The sequence below is a fragment of the Chelon labrosus genome (assembly GCF_963514085.1).
Source record: "Chelon labrosus genome assembly, chromosome: 21".
NCBI lineage: Eukaryota > Metazoa > Chordata > Actinopteri > Mugiliformes > Mugilidae > Chelon > Chelon labrosus.
In genome coordinates this window covers 15,993,153-16,011,015 of record NC_140354.1, presented here as the reverse complement: position 1 = coordinate 16,011,015, position 17,863 = coordinate 15,993,153, and the positions used below count along the sequence as shown (strand labels likewise).

The window sequence follows — 17,863 nt, the reverse complement described above, 5'->3', positions numbered from 1 at the left end:
GCCAGGATAAAAGTGACGCAGACACCGTGACCCTTTCCTTTGCATCTTTCATTCTCAGTTTCCTCGACTCTCTGGGTTACAAATCATCTCAGGCAGGACTTCAAAGCGGGGATGAAACATTGTTTTCTGTTTGTTTTTACCTGTAATCTTCTGTCTCAGTCTGTGGAACTACGCAGCAGCTGACAGTAGCAATAACTATCAAGGTAAATTTAGAGCTATCCAGAAGACAGCGGAGGAGAAGGAGGATCAAAGAGCCCTGTTACAGGAAAGGACGGACAGTGCCCTTTTACTGAAATCAAGAGTTAATGGAAGACGTTGCACCTGAAATATCTGCTCGTGGATATTGAACCCTGGCTTCTCTTGGGGGAAGGTTTAGCACTTAGCAGGCCAGACTCCACAGTTTGACACAGGGGCCTCCCACTGACCTCCTCTGGTTTGCACATAGGTGGTTTAGTGACGTGTAATGACTTATTTAGTTACAGAGAAGGAGTGTTCATGAGCAGAAGACGTGGGCATGGGTGTATGTCGGTGTGTAGAGAGGATCTATGAGGATAGGGTGATTATGTCTTTGTGTTTGTGTCGTCTGCCCCACGGAGAAATGCACTTGAGCCATCGCACCAGAGGGAATCACACACACGAACACACATTTCATCTCCCCAATTACTGCATCTACCATCCACTCACTTCCTACTGTCCCGTAGTATCTGGCCACTAACGAGGCAACGCTCCCCTAAGTTATGGCCGGCTACACCTGTCACGATAATGATAATAATTAAAACAGCAGTGTGGGACTTTTTACATGCAAATGAACATCTGTTACATTCAAGCCCTTGCCAAATTAGCTCACACATTGCTAATTAAGCTAGTCAGCACCAGGTAAAGCTCTCTGTACTTCTCAGGATAGCAGAGTTTTAAATTTGGTGTCTGTGGTGACATTTCTGCTGTGGTGCAGCGATGCTGATGATGTGCTCTATGTCAATTAGAAATGATTGACTGACAAAGCTGAAGGGGGAATGGAAAAGGAGTAGCCTACAGCAGCTAGGAGTAGGCCTATAGGCGACAAAAGACAAAATTTACAAACTAGGGTTCTCGTTAGAGAAAACAAATACGTACTACACTGATTTACATTCATTTCCTGGAGACTAACCTTTACATTGACAATAATGATTACTTATAATAAGTGACCATACCTTAGTCTTTGAAGAACTCTTTGCCTTAAAATTATAATGATTTACAATGTGGAGACCTTTTGTACCCATAAGGAAATCTAGTCCCCACAATGTAACTGTGCAAACAGACTTAGGTCCCCACAACGTGAGTAATACCAACACACACAACGAAAAACGTCTTTAAGCTAACATAACCATTTCAACAAGTGGCAAGTAAATCTCTCTGTGGTTTGTATTATATCAACGTTGTAAATCTGTAGTTTGCGGCATCAATCCAAAACAACAATTGTGGCACCTATAGAGGAAATATTAAAGTAACTATGCTTCTATGAATTCATCAGTTCAGGGAATGGGAAATTGAAGCTTGGAAGGGTCCTAGAAAAGTTTCTGATGCTCCAGATTAAAAAGGAAAATGGAGAAGGCAAACACATATTACCAGTGACGTGGCTTTTACATGTTGGATTAAACAAGAAAACAGAAGACAGAAGAGAAGGCACATTATACACATGTGTCAATATGTCAATTAAAACAGTACAAACAAGAAAAAGGCTTTCATTTCTTGTTGGCAACTGTACATTGGCTGACTGAACTAAAATCTGGTTAGGGTTTGACAAAGGTTAACTCTTTGAACTCCTCAGTACTCTTTGTGTATCTCAATAAATTGGCATATACATAGTAGATAACCTATTTTGGAAGCCATGTCCACACAATGTGATTGAGTAAAAAGATTTCTTTACCCAGATCCTCTGTACATTAACCATCATAACCAGCACCAACTGAATCTCTCTGTATTTTATGTTGCATGTGTTGATACTCCTGGCACAGCAGCTCTGATGCATTTTACATCATCCAGAAACGATTGATTGTCAGAGCAGAAGACGGGAGAAACTGTAGTGATAGAGACAGAGTAGCTCACAGCAACTAGGAGTATGAAAAGCCTACGGCAGAAAAACAAGAATTATGAATGTTGCCATGGTGTTCATGATAGACAGGAAGAACTGAATTCAATCTTAGAAGTGATAATAAACAAATGTACTGTTAACAGGGGAAATGACATGTCCGATCCCAACCAATGTACCCTTAACCCTAACCTAAACTTAATTCTACCCTTAATTCATCATCATGCCCTAAGTCTTAAACTCTTCCTCACAAAGAAGCAAATAAACCTAAGGGAGACTCTGATTCAATGACTTCATGATTACATGAACTGTTATATCCACATCTTTCCTCACTTATACATGAAGAAAATGCAGAAAGGATGAATAAATAAAAGCAGGGTGAAAAAAGGAACAGTGTGAAAGAGAAACCAAAGAAAAGGAGCTAGTATGAATGTACTGCATGCTCACATAACCTTAGTGAGTTGGTCTCTAATGGAACAGCAGACACAGATATCACCCCAGGGCCCTGAGCGCTATCTCCTCCCTTCACCTCTTGCACAGCCTCCTTCTTTTTCCACCTCCTCTTTCGCTTTCATCGTCTCACCCATTCCCTCATCCTTCTCCCTTTCCTGGCTACGACTTTGCTTCGTCATCTCGCTACCTCAGCAGCTGAGAAATTTATTTTTACCAGATTCCTCTTGGACTTAAGCACCACTGTAAATCACGCCATTTATTGTATATTTATAGTACATTACTGGCAGCACTGTTGTCAGTAAACATACTGTATTTTAATCTTGGTGAGCTACTGTAATTGTACTATAATGCAATTTATGGTATATAGAACAATCCTGTAGTACAACAAAATGGTAGTTTACTGTATTCTTAGTATGTAGTAGTACTTACAGAAAACTTTATCAACCACATCAGTGAAGGGATGCTCTCCTCAGAGTGCAAAGACAACTGTATCATACATATACTATAAAAATATAATTCAGTTTGATTCAGGGTTGCTTTTTGAGTATGTACCGGCTATAACTCCAAACCTATTATATACACCAAAAATAGCATCTAGCCTAGCTAGTTAAAGCTAATTGACAAAGAGCGACCAAACACAAGTTTTCTCATTAAAAAACAAACAAAAAAAAAAAATCAAGATTTGCACACTCAAAGTTAGCTAGGAAACCACTGGGTTAGCTAGCGAGCTGCCTGTACCCCAAATACAAAACTACTCTGTTGTACCCAAGAGTATGAAATCTTGTAAAATGGTAAACGTAAAATAAACCAAACTCACTGAACTCCCGGAAATTCAAGGCGTCAAAAGCGTGACATCAGCCTATTCATAGTGTATTTATACATCTCTTGATCCATATACTGTGCTGGTAAACATACAGCAAGATTTAACAGTGTAGCAGGCATTTAAAAGGCTCAAACTTCACATTATTTCAATCTGGAGGGTCACTGAGAGAGTCTCCTCTGTAATCAAAGCCAGTTTAATCCCCGAACAGCAGGGGACAATAAAGTCTCAATGCAACATCCACTCGCACTGCAGCATAAGAGGACACCTCTGATGCTTGAATGTCAGCTCCAATTTGCATGTTGTTGACATTAGAGTGATTAAAAGTATCAATTATCAGCACAAAGCAAACACAACTCTTAATATTAATTTAACATAATGCGATAATGAGATTTTATTTATCTTATTCCCTGTGTTGCCAGGTTCAATTAAAATTAAAGCAACAGTGGCTGAGAGAGAATACAATATCTTACACAAGTAAACTTCCCCCAAAATAACCCACTTAATCGTTCAACTCTAAGCATCAGTGAATCACACAATCACTGACTGATCGTTCGAGTCTGTGAATCAGTCTACCTGCAGCTCCGCCAGAAAGGTCACGAAGATGAGTCACGGTCGCAACGTTTCAATAACTTCATATTATATTCACAGCAGGGTCAATCTAACCCTGATCAAGTAGAAATAAATAACAATTTCAAGGTTTGACTAACCTTTCAAAGATCCATACATTGTTCGCTCGGGTATATATTAGAGAGAGTTCAGAAATGAGGCAGCACACTTATGAGTCACTTCCTGTATCTGCGTCACATGTGGTGCACCACTGCCCCGCCCATTTAGCAAAGTAGCATCAGGTCTTGAGTCAATAAAAGAAAAAAAAATCTGTTTCTTTCGCCCCATTGTCAAACTTTTAGAAACAGTTTTCTCTACATTGAATGCATGATAACATTTTTTCTTAAACATCTTTATCTTCATCTTAGTTACTAGTTTAGCATTAATGTTAGCCAAAATCATGTTATTTGAAGCTTTTGCTGCCATCAAATGAAACTTGTGAAGTCGTGTTCACAAAACACTTGGAGTTCAAGAGATAACATCAGTTGTAAAGTCGTGGGTGCATTGCTGCTAGGCAACGGTTGGCATTTAGAAGATAAGAGGCCAACAGTTTAGAAAGCTAATGTCAGGGATATCTTAACTTTTGTCAGAGATACTGTATTACATTAGACAAATAACCAAATATAATATCTTAACATCCACCTCCACCATTTCTGAAACTTTCCACTTACAGGTCAGGTTTATACTGAATTTTAACAACAACACCTAAGCTAGCTCATGCTAGCTGTGTAATATCAACAGCTACCAAAAGAAAATCTTCATCCATCTGCAACATTTCACAAAATCCCTACAATACAATACAATCTTAGGAATCTAGGGGTGGCTATATTTATTTTGTTTTACTGAAGGTCTATAGCCATGCTACATAGACTCTGTGAAGCTTGTTTAGACACACCTGTGCTAACTGGTAAGTTGCATGGTTAGCAAGCTAACACAGTGAACAGCACATTTGTTGGTAGCCTAACGATAACGAGCAAGCAACACCCAAGCAAGCTAATGCTAGCTGTATAATGTCAACAGCTATCAAAACAAACTCATCATCCAACTACAGTATTCCAGACGATGCCTACTTAGAAAACAGGAAGTGTTTCAACTTGTACGTCATCTTAATGTATATTTTTGTTTTACCAAGTGCCTACAGCTATGCTACAGAGGCTCTGTGAGGACTCACCAGTGTTCAAGGATAAATCGTAAGGTTAGCATGCTAACATGCTGATGTTGAGTAGGTAGCCTATCTCCTTAGCATGTTAGCATGATGCTAATATTCGCTAATTCTGCAATTATTTAGTCAAAACAGCTTTTGAACACAGTGAAATTATGACACGAAAGTAACACACAACAAAAACTGCACCGCCTGTTTTGCACATCAAAGCGGTGGAGATGAAAGGTCAGGAGATGATCAAAGTCATTACGATTCATTCTCAGATGGACCAGATTTCATGGCAATCCGTCCAACCATGCTACGACAAGAAGCGATGCAGAGTAATGACTCGACTAAAGTGGTTTAACTCTCAATTGATTTGGCAGCCTATCGCCTAAATAGCACATTATGAAAGCCTGTAATGCAACTTTAAAAGATGCTGCAAGGTTTCACATTCTATCCATCAGCAGTAGCTACTTTATGAACACGTACTCTCAGCAGAAGAAAGCCGGCATCTTAAACCCAGCAAAACACTGACACGCACACTCACCCTGTTTGTAATACAAACTGCAGACTCACGCCAAAAGAGGAAACAAGCATCACATCACAGAAACAAAAACCTGACCACTGCAGCCTCTTGATATACCTTTTAGTGCGTCGGAACATGTTGGGTATCTAGGTGTAGCTCTGAGCAACAGCAGCAGCAGCAGCAGTAATAGCTGGGTGAAGTCGTCAGAAAATAGCAGGTCTCTGGCGAAATGTAATCGCAATGCAACTCATGCTGTAGCTCCCACAACCTTTCGATGTGCGCTGGTGTCTGGGTGAGAGTATCCGAGAAAGAGAGGGGAGGAAGAGAGAGAGGAAGAGAGAGAGGAAGAGAAAGAGAGCAACAGGGAGGGAGGGATGGAGGGAGGAAGGGTGGGTCTGTCTTTTAGAGAGGAACAACAAAAGGCGACTGGGATTGTGGGCCATTTTCTCAAGGCTAAGGTGCATTGGTACACAGTGCTGTTTTGTGACTTCTATTTTGTGTTTTCCTCTCGATGCAATGAAAGGACTTGATGCAGAGTTAAAAGCTTTTACTGCAGGCTATTAATGCCACAAATGAAGGAAGGAGAGAGCAGAGAGGGAAGAAAAGACTAAGGGGCAAGATCATGTGGGCTCTTACATAACTGTGAAAAACAAGATCATGAATGAAGTCAAATATTAAAAAAAAAAAAAAAAAAAAAGCTGGTGATGTATGCCAGACATGCACGCACACATAAACTCTGAATGGCCGTGTTTACCCATGAATGGATGCAGTAGTCTGATTGAAAGTGAAGCCAATTCCACGGAGCTCATCTATAATAGATGGTGGGCCGATAGTGCCCTACAGAAGGATGTGACGCGAAGGCAGAGGAGCGACACGCTGAATCCAAATGGAAAACCGTCTCAAGAGAGGAGAAGGAGGAGGAGGAGGGCAAAATTAGGAGGTAGCGGGTGGTGAAGGGACGGACAGCGGGGAAATGGATCGCAACCAGAGTTGATCTGTGGCTTCATTTCGTGTTTGATTACCCGTGATGACTGGCGATGATGGGGCAGTGAAGAGAAGATGGATGGGACAGGGAGATGGGGATGGGTACAAGAAGTCAGATGTAGTGGACCGTGACCACGAACACACAACAAATGACTCTTTTATTACGAGCAAAGAGATCATAATAAAAAAGCTTGAGAACCTCATTATTAAGCTACTGCTCTTATAAGATGTTCTCCTCGTAATACTGTTTACATCTTGTGATCGTGGAGGAAGTAATCAGCTGTTATACAAAAAGAAATAGTTGAATAGAAGAAACATGCAGTACAAGAAGTTTATAAGTCTTACTTAAACCACTCGAGGGCAGTAGAAAAAACCTGTACACATATGATATTGCAAATTTGCCTGTTTCCTTTTTGCTCCTATTTTGGTCTCCACCTCATCACAAGATACACAAGCACAAGCGTTTTCCATTACACTTACAATATAAACTGCAGACACTGTATGCTCACTGAAAAAGAAGAACAAAAACCAAATCATCACCACCTTATCTCAAGCTTCTCAGATCATCAGAGGCATAGACTGTATATAAATATGGACAATGCTTCTCCACTTCCTTGCATTGGCCAAACTGACGCTATTTTCCCGGGAATACGGGCGCCGCCATCTTGCAATCCCATTATGTCACATCCTGTTTCATTCATTCATTTATTCATTCATCTTCTGTAACCGCTTGTCCTGTGAAGGGTCGCATGGGAGAGGGGGATGGAGTCTATCCCAGCTGACATTGGACGAACATCATGTTTCTGCAGCGTCAAATAACTAACTAAAACAAAACGTTTCCAAACAAATTGACACTTGAACATGCGTCAACATTATATTAAGTACCTAAAATGATTGAAACCATCCTTGAAAAACAATGATTTGACGTGTATTTTAGTGTTTTAGGTCGGCCCAAGTCCCATCCACTAACATGGAGGAGGCGGAGCTTATGACCTATACTGCAGCCAGCCACCAGGGGGAGCTCTACTCGCTTTGAGGAGCAGCTTCGCCATCCATCTTTATAGTAACTCAAAACAACCTGTGCCCTTTTACGGCAGACTTATTTGCTTATATTCCTCTGTATTTGGTCTCCACCACCTCACCATTTTCATTAGCTTACACTCTCCTCACAGACCTTTTGTAATAAGAAATTGCACACTCACTCAGAAATAAGAAAGAGGACCACATAATAAAAACTAAATCATCACCGCCCTGCCTCAAGGCTCTCAGTGCTTCTGAGCATGTTGGATATCTAGTTGCAGTAGCTCTGTGCAGCAGCAGCAGCAGCAGCAGCAGCAATAGCAAGGTGGTTGGGGAGAGCAGTCACAAAGCAGCCGGTCTCTGTCAAAATGGCATCCTGTAGCTCCCACAACCTTTAGACGTCTAAATAAAATCACCATAAAAGGTCACTTCATAAAACTGGCTCAAACCTGCAATAACTGATATTTCTGCGCCCTTGATGGCAGCAGACAGGCAAAAACCTGTGGCCTTATAAAGATCTTACGCCAGACTTTTTTTTTTTTTCAACGTATATTCAGTCTGTTTTTGCTCTGTTTTTGGCCTCCACCACAGACATTTGCCTCTTTAGCTGCGGTTCTTCAAACACTACACAAGAGTTTTTTCCCATTAGTAGTCGCTAGGCAGTGGGGTATGGTTTAACTGTGAGTGCTGCTGGGTTTAATCATTCATAAAAATACATTCTCAGCCAAAACTGCATAAATCCTGTAAAATGTGGTGGATAATCAAATGAAAGTACTTTAAAAATAGTATTTAAAGTACATATGTATGTGAGTAAATGGGATTTAATAGCACTGTGTCACTCACACCATATAGAAATAAATATTTAAGACAGAGGGAGGTAGAAGGAGAATTGGGAATTAAGGGACAGAAGGTTAGGTAGCTAATGAGCGTGGAACAGTGATGGATTCATAATGAAAAAACTCAAAGAAGAAGAGTCGAGACAGAAACTGGAAAAGGCAGAAAGGCTTTCAGCACCATGGACAGCATCCAGAGATCCCAGCCGGCGCTAATCAGACCCCGGCGCTCTCCAGCATCACTCCAGGAGGCCTCCACCTCCTCCTCCACACGAGGACTACACACTCCCCACCACAAGGGCCGCTGAAGCATCCTCAGAGCCATCAAACAGAACGTGCAAATCACGCTGATGAGCGCCCCCCTCCAAATAAATAAATAAATAATAATTGATAGAAAACCCTGTCAGGCTGATGTAAGCTCAGGAGGAGAGACCTTGTTGATGAACAACCAGATGCACGGCAGCTTGGTGCGATTGTTTTTCTTCACGGAGAGACCCGGGCTCTCCCCAGAGAGGAGAGAGGAGAGGGCGGGAGGGAGAAAGGGAGGGGGCGGGGAAAGAGGGAAGAGAGAGGTAAACAAAAAGGTGAGACTCACCTGCTGTTTTTGCGAGGCAGTGGCAAGTCCTTCTAGTAGAAACGCAGAGAAGAAGAAGAAAAAAGAGACAGATCAGGTACAAGAAAATACGAATATATAGGTACACTAGTGAAAACAAATGCATTCTGAATCCCCCTTCACAACAGTTTTAATGCTACAGTTACAAAATTTATTTGACGTGTATTTCAGTGTTTTAATGTGTCCCATTGACAAACATGGAGGGGGCGGAGCTTAAGACCTATACTGCAGCCAGCCACCAGGGGGAGCTCTACTTGCTTTGGCTTCACTTTAGAGCACTCCATCCCTTTACTGTCTATGGTATCCATAGAAACAGGCACCATAATGAAGTCCAAATGGCAGGCTGAGAAAAGTTTATAGGAGAAGACAAACAACCCTGACGACTTATCTGGGATCATTTCAGGACCAATGGCGCTACAGTGTTGAATTTATTTGTGTGTGTGTGCACAGTTTGTGTATTTGAATCCCTGTTTGTTTAGAAACCAGCTGGTCTGTTAATTTTCTGACGCCGCTGCGAGCCGCACCCCACCCTCCACCCTCCACGCTCCATCTCCTGAGTCCAGATGGACCGGGAACACCGGGCTGGAACAGCAGCAGACGGTCACTGCACCAAACACAAACAGTACGAGCGGCGCCAGATCTCATGCCAGCTCAGCCTGGCTCTTTACACACCCTGCACGCTGAGATAGGGAAGGACAGAGTGTAAACAGGAGGGGTGAGAGGTGGGTGGTGGTGGTGGTGGGGGAAGGGGGGGGGGGGTTTACGCTTTCATGCCTGCAGTCATATCCTTGAGCCCGAGTGTTGTGGCCTTCAGCTCCATGTGTCTGTGTCATACGGTTAATGTGGCTGGAGCGTCTCCACGATGTGAGCCATTACTCAGTGCAGAGCAACAGATGCAATTAATGCATTAGCCGCTTCACACCCTCTCCTGTCACACCCAGGCTTATGTTGTTAAGGTGCAGTTAGCATCGCTTCGACCTCCTCCTAACCCCAGTCAATGTAATTATTGGGTTAACCTTCAGATTAGGATCGGGTGCGCGAGTGAGCATGTGAGCCGACCTGCCGCTACTCCAGAAGCACGACGCGCTTCTCATGCTTTTATGCTGCGGCTGCAAAGCAAGGACAAACCTCCAACAAAGCAGAGTGTCTTTGTGTCGTCAGTCACAACGCACAAGGTTGAGTCTGTGACATGGATAACATACTAGCAGAGGTGGAAGCTGAGTGGAGAAGCTCCTTCAACAGAGGAGATAAGCGTGCCTTCCCCTCGCCTCGGGATCAAGTCGGACTACATTGAGTGTCCCGAGGGTTGACACGTTAACCGTGGCAAATCCCTCTTTACAAGGGCGACTGAATATTCAACCCATCGATCCCTCGTCACTTTGTCCTTCATTGATCCGGCTAATTGACCCCGAGTTGTCAGAGCAGAGGAGAAGATGACTTACAGGAGCTGGGCGCTTTAGGAAAGGCTCCTGATGTGATGAGGGGGGTTAACTACACACACAAACCCTGACTGGACCTGACACTTAGCACTCAGCGCCACAGAGAGGCTATTCAGTCCAGAGCAAACAAAACCACATTAAAGCTCTTTTCATTGTACAGTTCTGGAGGAATCAGCTGGGCCGTAGCCAGGAATTTAGCAACACTGAAGGCATAAGGGCCCCCAATATTCACGTTATTACAGTAATTTAAAGACATGCAGCCACTTAATAGGGGGGATAACATCATAATATAATAAATAATTAATATTACTTTGTTTACTTTGACATGTTAGTCGATGAGACAAATTCCCCCATGGGAAATACTGGTAGCCACTCTCAATCAAATCCAAATGGCATGTTACCAGACTCATTCGGACAACAACTGAAACAAACAAAAAAAAAAAAACTCGCCATACAATTTGAAATCCTACAACCTATTAAAGCCAGTCAACAAATTCAAATCCATGGTGCTTAGATGAGGTGTATGCCTGCGCCGATGTTACTCTTTAGTCCATCCCCACACACCAAATGCTTTGACTGGTCCCGCTAATCTTCGCCAGAGCATAATCAGTTCCCAACGGAGAGATTCCAGACCAACTTTCCGACTTTTCCAAAGGTTCGGTCTGGCTTCCAGGCTACAATCGATCATGATCATTTAAGATTCATGTCCCCCCCCCCGGGATGATTTTAAACCACCGCCTTGCCAGCCTGCATGTGAGATGAGGACGGTATTGGTAAGAGCTGCTAATGGTTTCTGACAGATTGATGGTGAACAGTGAGTAAATACTGTACGTCTGCTGCAGTTTGGTTGTAGCTTTATAATATCTCTGAAGATTATGTGTTTGCATTTTCTACGTTATGGCTGTTAGCTTGCTGCACCGTCTGCCTACGATGTCCTCATGACTGAGACCCGATGCCACCGCATGAACGTCAAGCATTTTGTGTGCGCACAACGGCCTCCTCACGATTTGAAGATGACGCAAATAATTCTCAGTTCCCAGCCGCCTGCTAACAATAGATTTCTTAGTTATTTTAGTGCATGAAGATTATCTATGATCAAGAGCCGTTTCTCAGGAGGAAGAGGAGGTCACCGGCTGATTACAAAGTGGTCCATCCCCAGAGCCACGCGTGATCTGACCCCAACGTACTCCTGATGGTCAGGCCAGAGATGAGCAGCAAATCCTATCCAAACTGGATCCTCTGAAACCAGCAGATGCTTTATCATTCATGAATCAGTTATTAAAATAGCTGCCAGTAATTGCTGAATTAACTGACTAATCATTTCAGCCTCACACAGGACCTGACCTCTTCACTGGCAATAAAACATGCCGGTGACAAAATGTAGAAATTCAACCTTGCATTTCTTCAGGAGCCGCAGGTCTGCATTTCATAGCTAACACAATAAAATCCAAAACCTACCCGGGGCAGGCAGTTATTCAGGCTCGTCTAGACAATAAAAGAAGCAGCTGGCACACTAAACAAAGTGCAGCCATCTATTGATGTCTGAGAGAATAACCAGGCACCAGATGATGTCTTTCAATGGTTTGAGCTTCCACACAATGAACAATAAGCCAGAAAGAGAAATGTGCAGTGAATGTACGGGTGCTGCACATTACAGCTCCACAGCTCAGGTATTAAATCCTAAAAATGGCATGGCCTTTATTAACCCGGTAAAAAATCAGATAAGTCGGTTAAATCTGTCACCCTCACTTTACATATTTATATTTCTCAGTAGCCGCCGTCACACAGTATCGGCCTGAATTTCCCTGATATCCTCAGTTCCACTTTCATTTGTAAAAAGGTCAACTCGCTTCCTCGCTCTAATCTCGACTTCATCGGCGGCCGGCGAGGCGAGAGACGAGCGCGCCGGTCGGCCTCTGAATCCGCCTTTGTGACTCACTCTCTCAAGAAATAACAGACAAACATATCATTAAGGAGAGTGGATCTTCGCCCTGCGCCCGGGCCTCGCGACGTATCCCGACTTAACTCTCCTGTGGTATAATTAGTTTGTCAGGATGCCACGCTTGCTGCTCACAAAAAAAAAGGAAAAAAAAGTCGGATGTGTCTCCCGGCGCAGACTAAACGCTCTCTAATGAAGTCTGGCTGTCTTGAGCGGTGACTGACAACAAATGAGAGGACTCTGTCACGGACATGTCATGCCCACCGATCACAGATTAGAACACAACTCCACGCTTTATTCGCTGGCTGTTCTGACAGGTGCTCTTTTTATCCAGGTTTATAGCTGCATCCTCTTGGAGGGATGGGGGGAGGGGGGAGGGGAGGATGTAAAGCTCATAAATTATTATCTGATCCCCTTTAGTCCCAGGCGCGTCACCCTGACAGGAGAGTATGTGCTGCAGTGTTTGCGGAAAACTGGGGGGAAGCTGTGCAAACACGTATGAATATTCAAATGGTCTCGCCGGAGGTTAGGGCGGCTGTGCTTCTGAATCGTGGGCTTACGCACAAGCCTTAAGATTAATGCGGGGGAGGGGAGGGGAGGGGGGGTAATACCTAACCAACAGATTTCAGCCTATTCCTGTCAAAAGATAACCTTGTCTATAGCTTAAAGGCATCAGTTTACGTGTCCGTGTTCTTACGACTGCCTCAGGTTTTGAGTCACTCACTGAATAATTTGTGAATTCAGTCGTCTCCAGGCAAAAATACGCAGCGACCCAGAGCATTTAAGTCCTTTTCATATCTGTCCGGGATGCTGCAGTTTCACAGCGGGTAGTAAACAACCTGAGAGTTCACGCGACACAACCATAAAACCTCCTTTGCTATCCCATCCCTAAAGTCTTATTGGCTGCACTGAAGGGGGGTGGGGGGGCGGATGGTGTTAGCTGAGCTGCATACCTATAAAGCACATTGCACCGGCCACTCCAATCATTTTTTTTTTCTTCTCAGAAGAAAACACCGCAAAGACTAACGGAGGGGAGCTGGCCGGGACCGGGAGACGAACAACGGGGATCAATCAAAGAGAGGCAGGCTGCAAAAAGACAATGACCAGAGCAGCAATCATCTCCAGCAGACACGGACTGACTGAAATGGGTCTGACAGAAGGAGAAGGGGCTGTTGGGGGATGGATGATGCATTCGTGTTATGCCTGAGTAGTAGTGCTCTTCATTTTTCTGCAGCCATTTAGGCGATTATTTTCTGAGCATGCGAAAGTCTTGCATGTAGTCACGACGAGTGCTTGAAAAATAGAAAAATAAATTGTTTTACTTGCCAACAAAAGAGTAGATGTACAGAGATTTTAGATGGCTGTTACCCTCGCCGGGATGGGTCGACCAACAAAGATCAGTTCAAAAGCAGGACTCATAATAATCCAAGAGGCCACGGAGGAACCCAGGGTAACTTCTAAGCAGCAAAAGGCCTCTCTGACATTGGCTCATGTTGCTGTTCATGAATCCACCATCAGGAGAACAATGAACAACCATGGTGTCCATGGCAGAGTGGCAAGGACCAAGGACCTTTCTGAAGCTGGCTAAACATCATGAAACGTCAACTGGGGGACGATGCACTGAGCACATGTCCTCCATCTCTTCTCTCTCGCACCGAGCTCCTGACCTCTAATTTCTTTTCTCCGGCACCAACCTCCTGTCCTCTAATTGCTATTCTCTCACACTGAGCTCCTGTCCTCTGATTTCTATTCTCTCACACCGAGCTCCTGACCTCTAATTTCTTTTCTCTCGCATCGACCTCCTGTCCTCTAATTTCTATTCTCTTGCACCGAGCTCCTGTCCTCTAATTTCTATTCTCTCACACTGAGATCCTGTCCTCTAATTTCTTTTCTCTTGCACCAACCTCCTGTCCTGTAATTGCTATTCTCTCGCACTGAGCTCCTGTCCTCTGATTTCTATTCTCTCACACCGAGCTCCTGACCTCTAATTTCTTTTCTATGGCACCGAGCTCCTGTCCTCTAATTTCTATTCTCTTACACTGAGCTCCTGTCCTCTAATTTCTATTCTCTTACACTGAGCGCCTGTCCTCTAATTTCTATTCTCTCACACCGAGCTCCTGTCGTCTAATTTCTATCCTCTTACACTGAGCACCTGTCCTCTAATTTCTATTCTCTTACACTGAGCTCCTATCCTCTAATTTCTATTCTCTTACACTGAGCTCCTGTCCTCTAATTTCTTCTCTATTACTAGCCATGCTATTTTGTGCAACTACTGTATAGCATGTTAACTGCTGTGTCCCTCTACCCTCCTCCCCTCCTCCACTCCCATCCTCCTCCAGCCTCTTGTGAGTGTCTCTGGCCTGGAGTTGTGTTTCCTTTAGAGCTCCGTAATACATCTGTGGTCCTGGTCCTCATCAACCTGCCCAGTCTTCATGGCCTCCTGCAGTCATCCACTCCTACCTGAACGAACAATCCTCCAACATGCCTATGATTCCTCTTATATTCTCATATCATCGGCTATATCTTGTATTTGTGTCACCTTCAGATTCCACGTGTACGCTTGTAGTCAGATGTATGTATCTACGACAGATGTATGTTTATCTCGTTCCTCCTATCCTCTCTCGTGTGTGTGTGTGTTCTCTCTTTTCTGTCTCTACCCGGCCTTTGGCAGATGGCTCCATATGAGCTTGAGGTCCTGCTCAAGGTTTCTTCCTGTTAAAAAGGGAGTTTTTCCTTGTAACCGTCGCCTTCAGGCTTGCTCTGGGGGTTTCAGAGCAGATTTTGTAAAGGGGCTTGAGACAAATCGTATTGTTATCGACGCTATATAAATAAAATTGAATAGAACTGAATCATGAGGGCAAGCCAGAAGACTATTGGGAAAATGTTTTTGTGGACGGATGAGACCAAAGGAGAATAGTTTGGTTTAAATCAGAGACGTCAGGTTTGGATGGCGTCATCAGATCCTCGTCCCATCCGTGAAGCATGTCCTTGACGTACATTACCACCTCATTATACTGTTTTATAGTTCATATTCAAGGCGTGCCGATACCTTCTGTCTCCTACTGATGCTACTAGATACTCAATTTCCCACGGGAACAATAAAGTACCTATCCACCTGCCCATCTATCTATCCATCTATGTAATTTAATTCCCCTTTAACTTTATGGATGGCATTTTTCTCAGCAGCCATTTCACACAAATCAAACCCAATTATCTCTCCACGTCTTCTGTGCGGGCCTATTACACGTGGAGCGGGAAGCCAAATGGGAGGCGGCGGAGTCACAGAGAGGAAGAGGCGCAGAGATCACGTTCATTTCATGTTAGTCATGTCGAAGCAATGCATCATGGGTGTGACCTCTGAACTCAGCTGCGGGGGACCGGGGCGTGTCACCATATGGAGCTTAGAGAACGACCGTGTGTGTGTGTGTGTGTGTGTGTGTGTGTGTGTGTGTGTGTGTGACGGTTGGGATGATGAGACCCGAGGGACTGTCAGAGCGGTTGAATGGCACGGGCAGAGCCAATCACACGTCAGCACACAATTTCATAGCCACGCACAGCTATAGAGTTAACACGCGGGCATTAAACGTGCAGATAAGCTAAATGTAAACTATAAGTCTCTACCACGCTACACACGTATATAGGACACTAAATCATTCCACCTATATCTATAAACTGCCAGTGACTTTGTGAGTCTGACTCTATGGTGATTAATTCCCTTGCAGCTCCTGTCATACATCACGGCCGCAGAGCAGGAAGCTGAGCAGTGGGGATGATGAGACGCACACCTCACTACTAATCCTCCCTTCATACCCTAACCCTCACTCTCTCGATCTCTCTCCATCTCTTTGCACAACGATAGGGGTCAATTCTTCTCCCTCTTAAGACGACAAACTGGACCAACGAGAGAAATCAAACGCACAGGAGGCTGCAGGCTGCTCATCTCTGCTCAGTTCACTTGACTGAATCACACAAAGATGGAGCTGGGGGAGGAGGAGGAGGAGGAAGAGGAGGAGGAGGAGGAGGGTGTACTCCATGACCCCGTGGTTAAGCAGGCTGCTTCATAATGGATGAGCAACAGTCACTGGAACAGATCGACACGCGCGAGTGATCGGATTTCAAAAGCAGCCGCATGTGAGCTAAATAAACAAGATCCTAAAAAAATCACACGTCTGTGACTTATCTGCAAATATATTCTGTTTGTTTAAGATGAGATAACAGAGAAACGTGAGAACAGTTGAGAGTGACGCTCATCAAGGCATCAGGATTAGGAGTATTTGACATATTGTAATAATGAAAGTAGAGCTAAAACTCTAATTAACTCTAAATGAATTGCCAAATTGTTGAATTACACTCATTAAAAGGGGCTTCCCAGCCTATTTCCCACACTTACACTTGAGTAAATCTGACTTTTGCAAAGAAATTCAGTTTTTTCACTAATATATAATGAATTCACAATATCCTATACGTTTGCAATATATGTTATAGCTTATTTAATGTATTAAAACAAAGAGCAACATAGTTAATGTCTATGGAGTGAGCTGATTTTAAGTAAGAGTTAATATATAGAGAGTGAATGAGAGGTGATGCATTAAAGTGGAAACAACACATAGATTTTTTTTTAAGTGGATGGTGTTCAGCATTAAACTCTAGGACTAATCCTCACCTGCAGCCTACGGCGCCTTATTATCCCCGAGTCATCCATGGCGTGGGGGATGAGAGGTGTGGGGGTCCCGGCGTGGATTTCTCCACCTTCCTCACTGACACAATCCTTTGACTAGTCTGTGATTCTGATCCAGATGGATTGCGGCATCAGAACTGCACAGCAGCAGCAGCAGCAGCAGTAGAAGCGGCGCACCAGGAGCCAAGAGACTCAAAGAGGGGGTCCGGTGTCACGTCAAAGAAGCCCAGGAAAACACACCCGAGACGTCAAGAGGTCTCATTCTTTCTGGTTTAAAAACAAAAAAATGTCTTATAGTGGTCCCCTCAGCTCCACTTGTGACCTGTCTGTTCTGCTCCTCCTCGGAGCATCCTTGACATTTTGCCAGAGGTCTGTGCGCTTTGGTGCCGTCCAGCTGAGCCACCGGAGGCCTCGACAATCACTGCAAACACACAATGTCCATGTGGGATCAGACCCTGAACTTCTCCAACCAATGTTCTGCTTTGAATCTCAGGAAGAACCGTGGACTCTCTCTCGCATTTGGCCACAAAAGGACAGCGTGTTCAAAGCGAAGACGAGGAGGCGATTGTTTCACACATTACTGCACCGTAGTGGAGCAGCGCTGCTCCGAGACGCGCTTCATCCTTGAGCTCCTGGGTCGGGCTGACATTGCCGCTGAATCGCCGCTGATTGTCCGGTCCCGTAAACATCACCGAGGGGAGCGCGTCCTTTCCCTCCCGTCCCCTCTCCTCACCAAA

The 17,863-nt window shown here is 44.1% G+C and overlaps 1 protein-coding gene across 1 annotated transcript in view; it reads right to left on the bottom strand.

Annotated features, from left to right (window-relative positions):
* The window catches only part of mast1b (microtubule associated serine/threonine kinase 1b), a gene marked incomplete at its 5' end in the record, with an annotated part of 45,167 nt that extends 28,017 nt beyond the window's left edge, over positions 1–17,150 (bottom strand). The window contains 2 exons of the mRNA XM_084571088.1: positions 9,053–9,084; positions 17,112–17,150. Of these exons, the coding sequence (XP_084427214.1) occupies positions 9,053–9,084; positions 17,112–17,150 (71 nt within the window). The remainder of the gene's footprint in view (positions 1–9,052; positions 9,085–17,111) is intronic.
* Between the last annotated feature and the right edge of the window lie 713 nt (positions 17,151–17,863).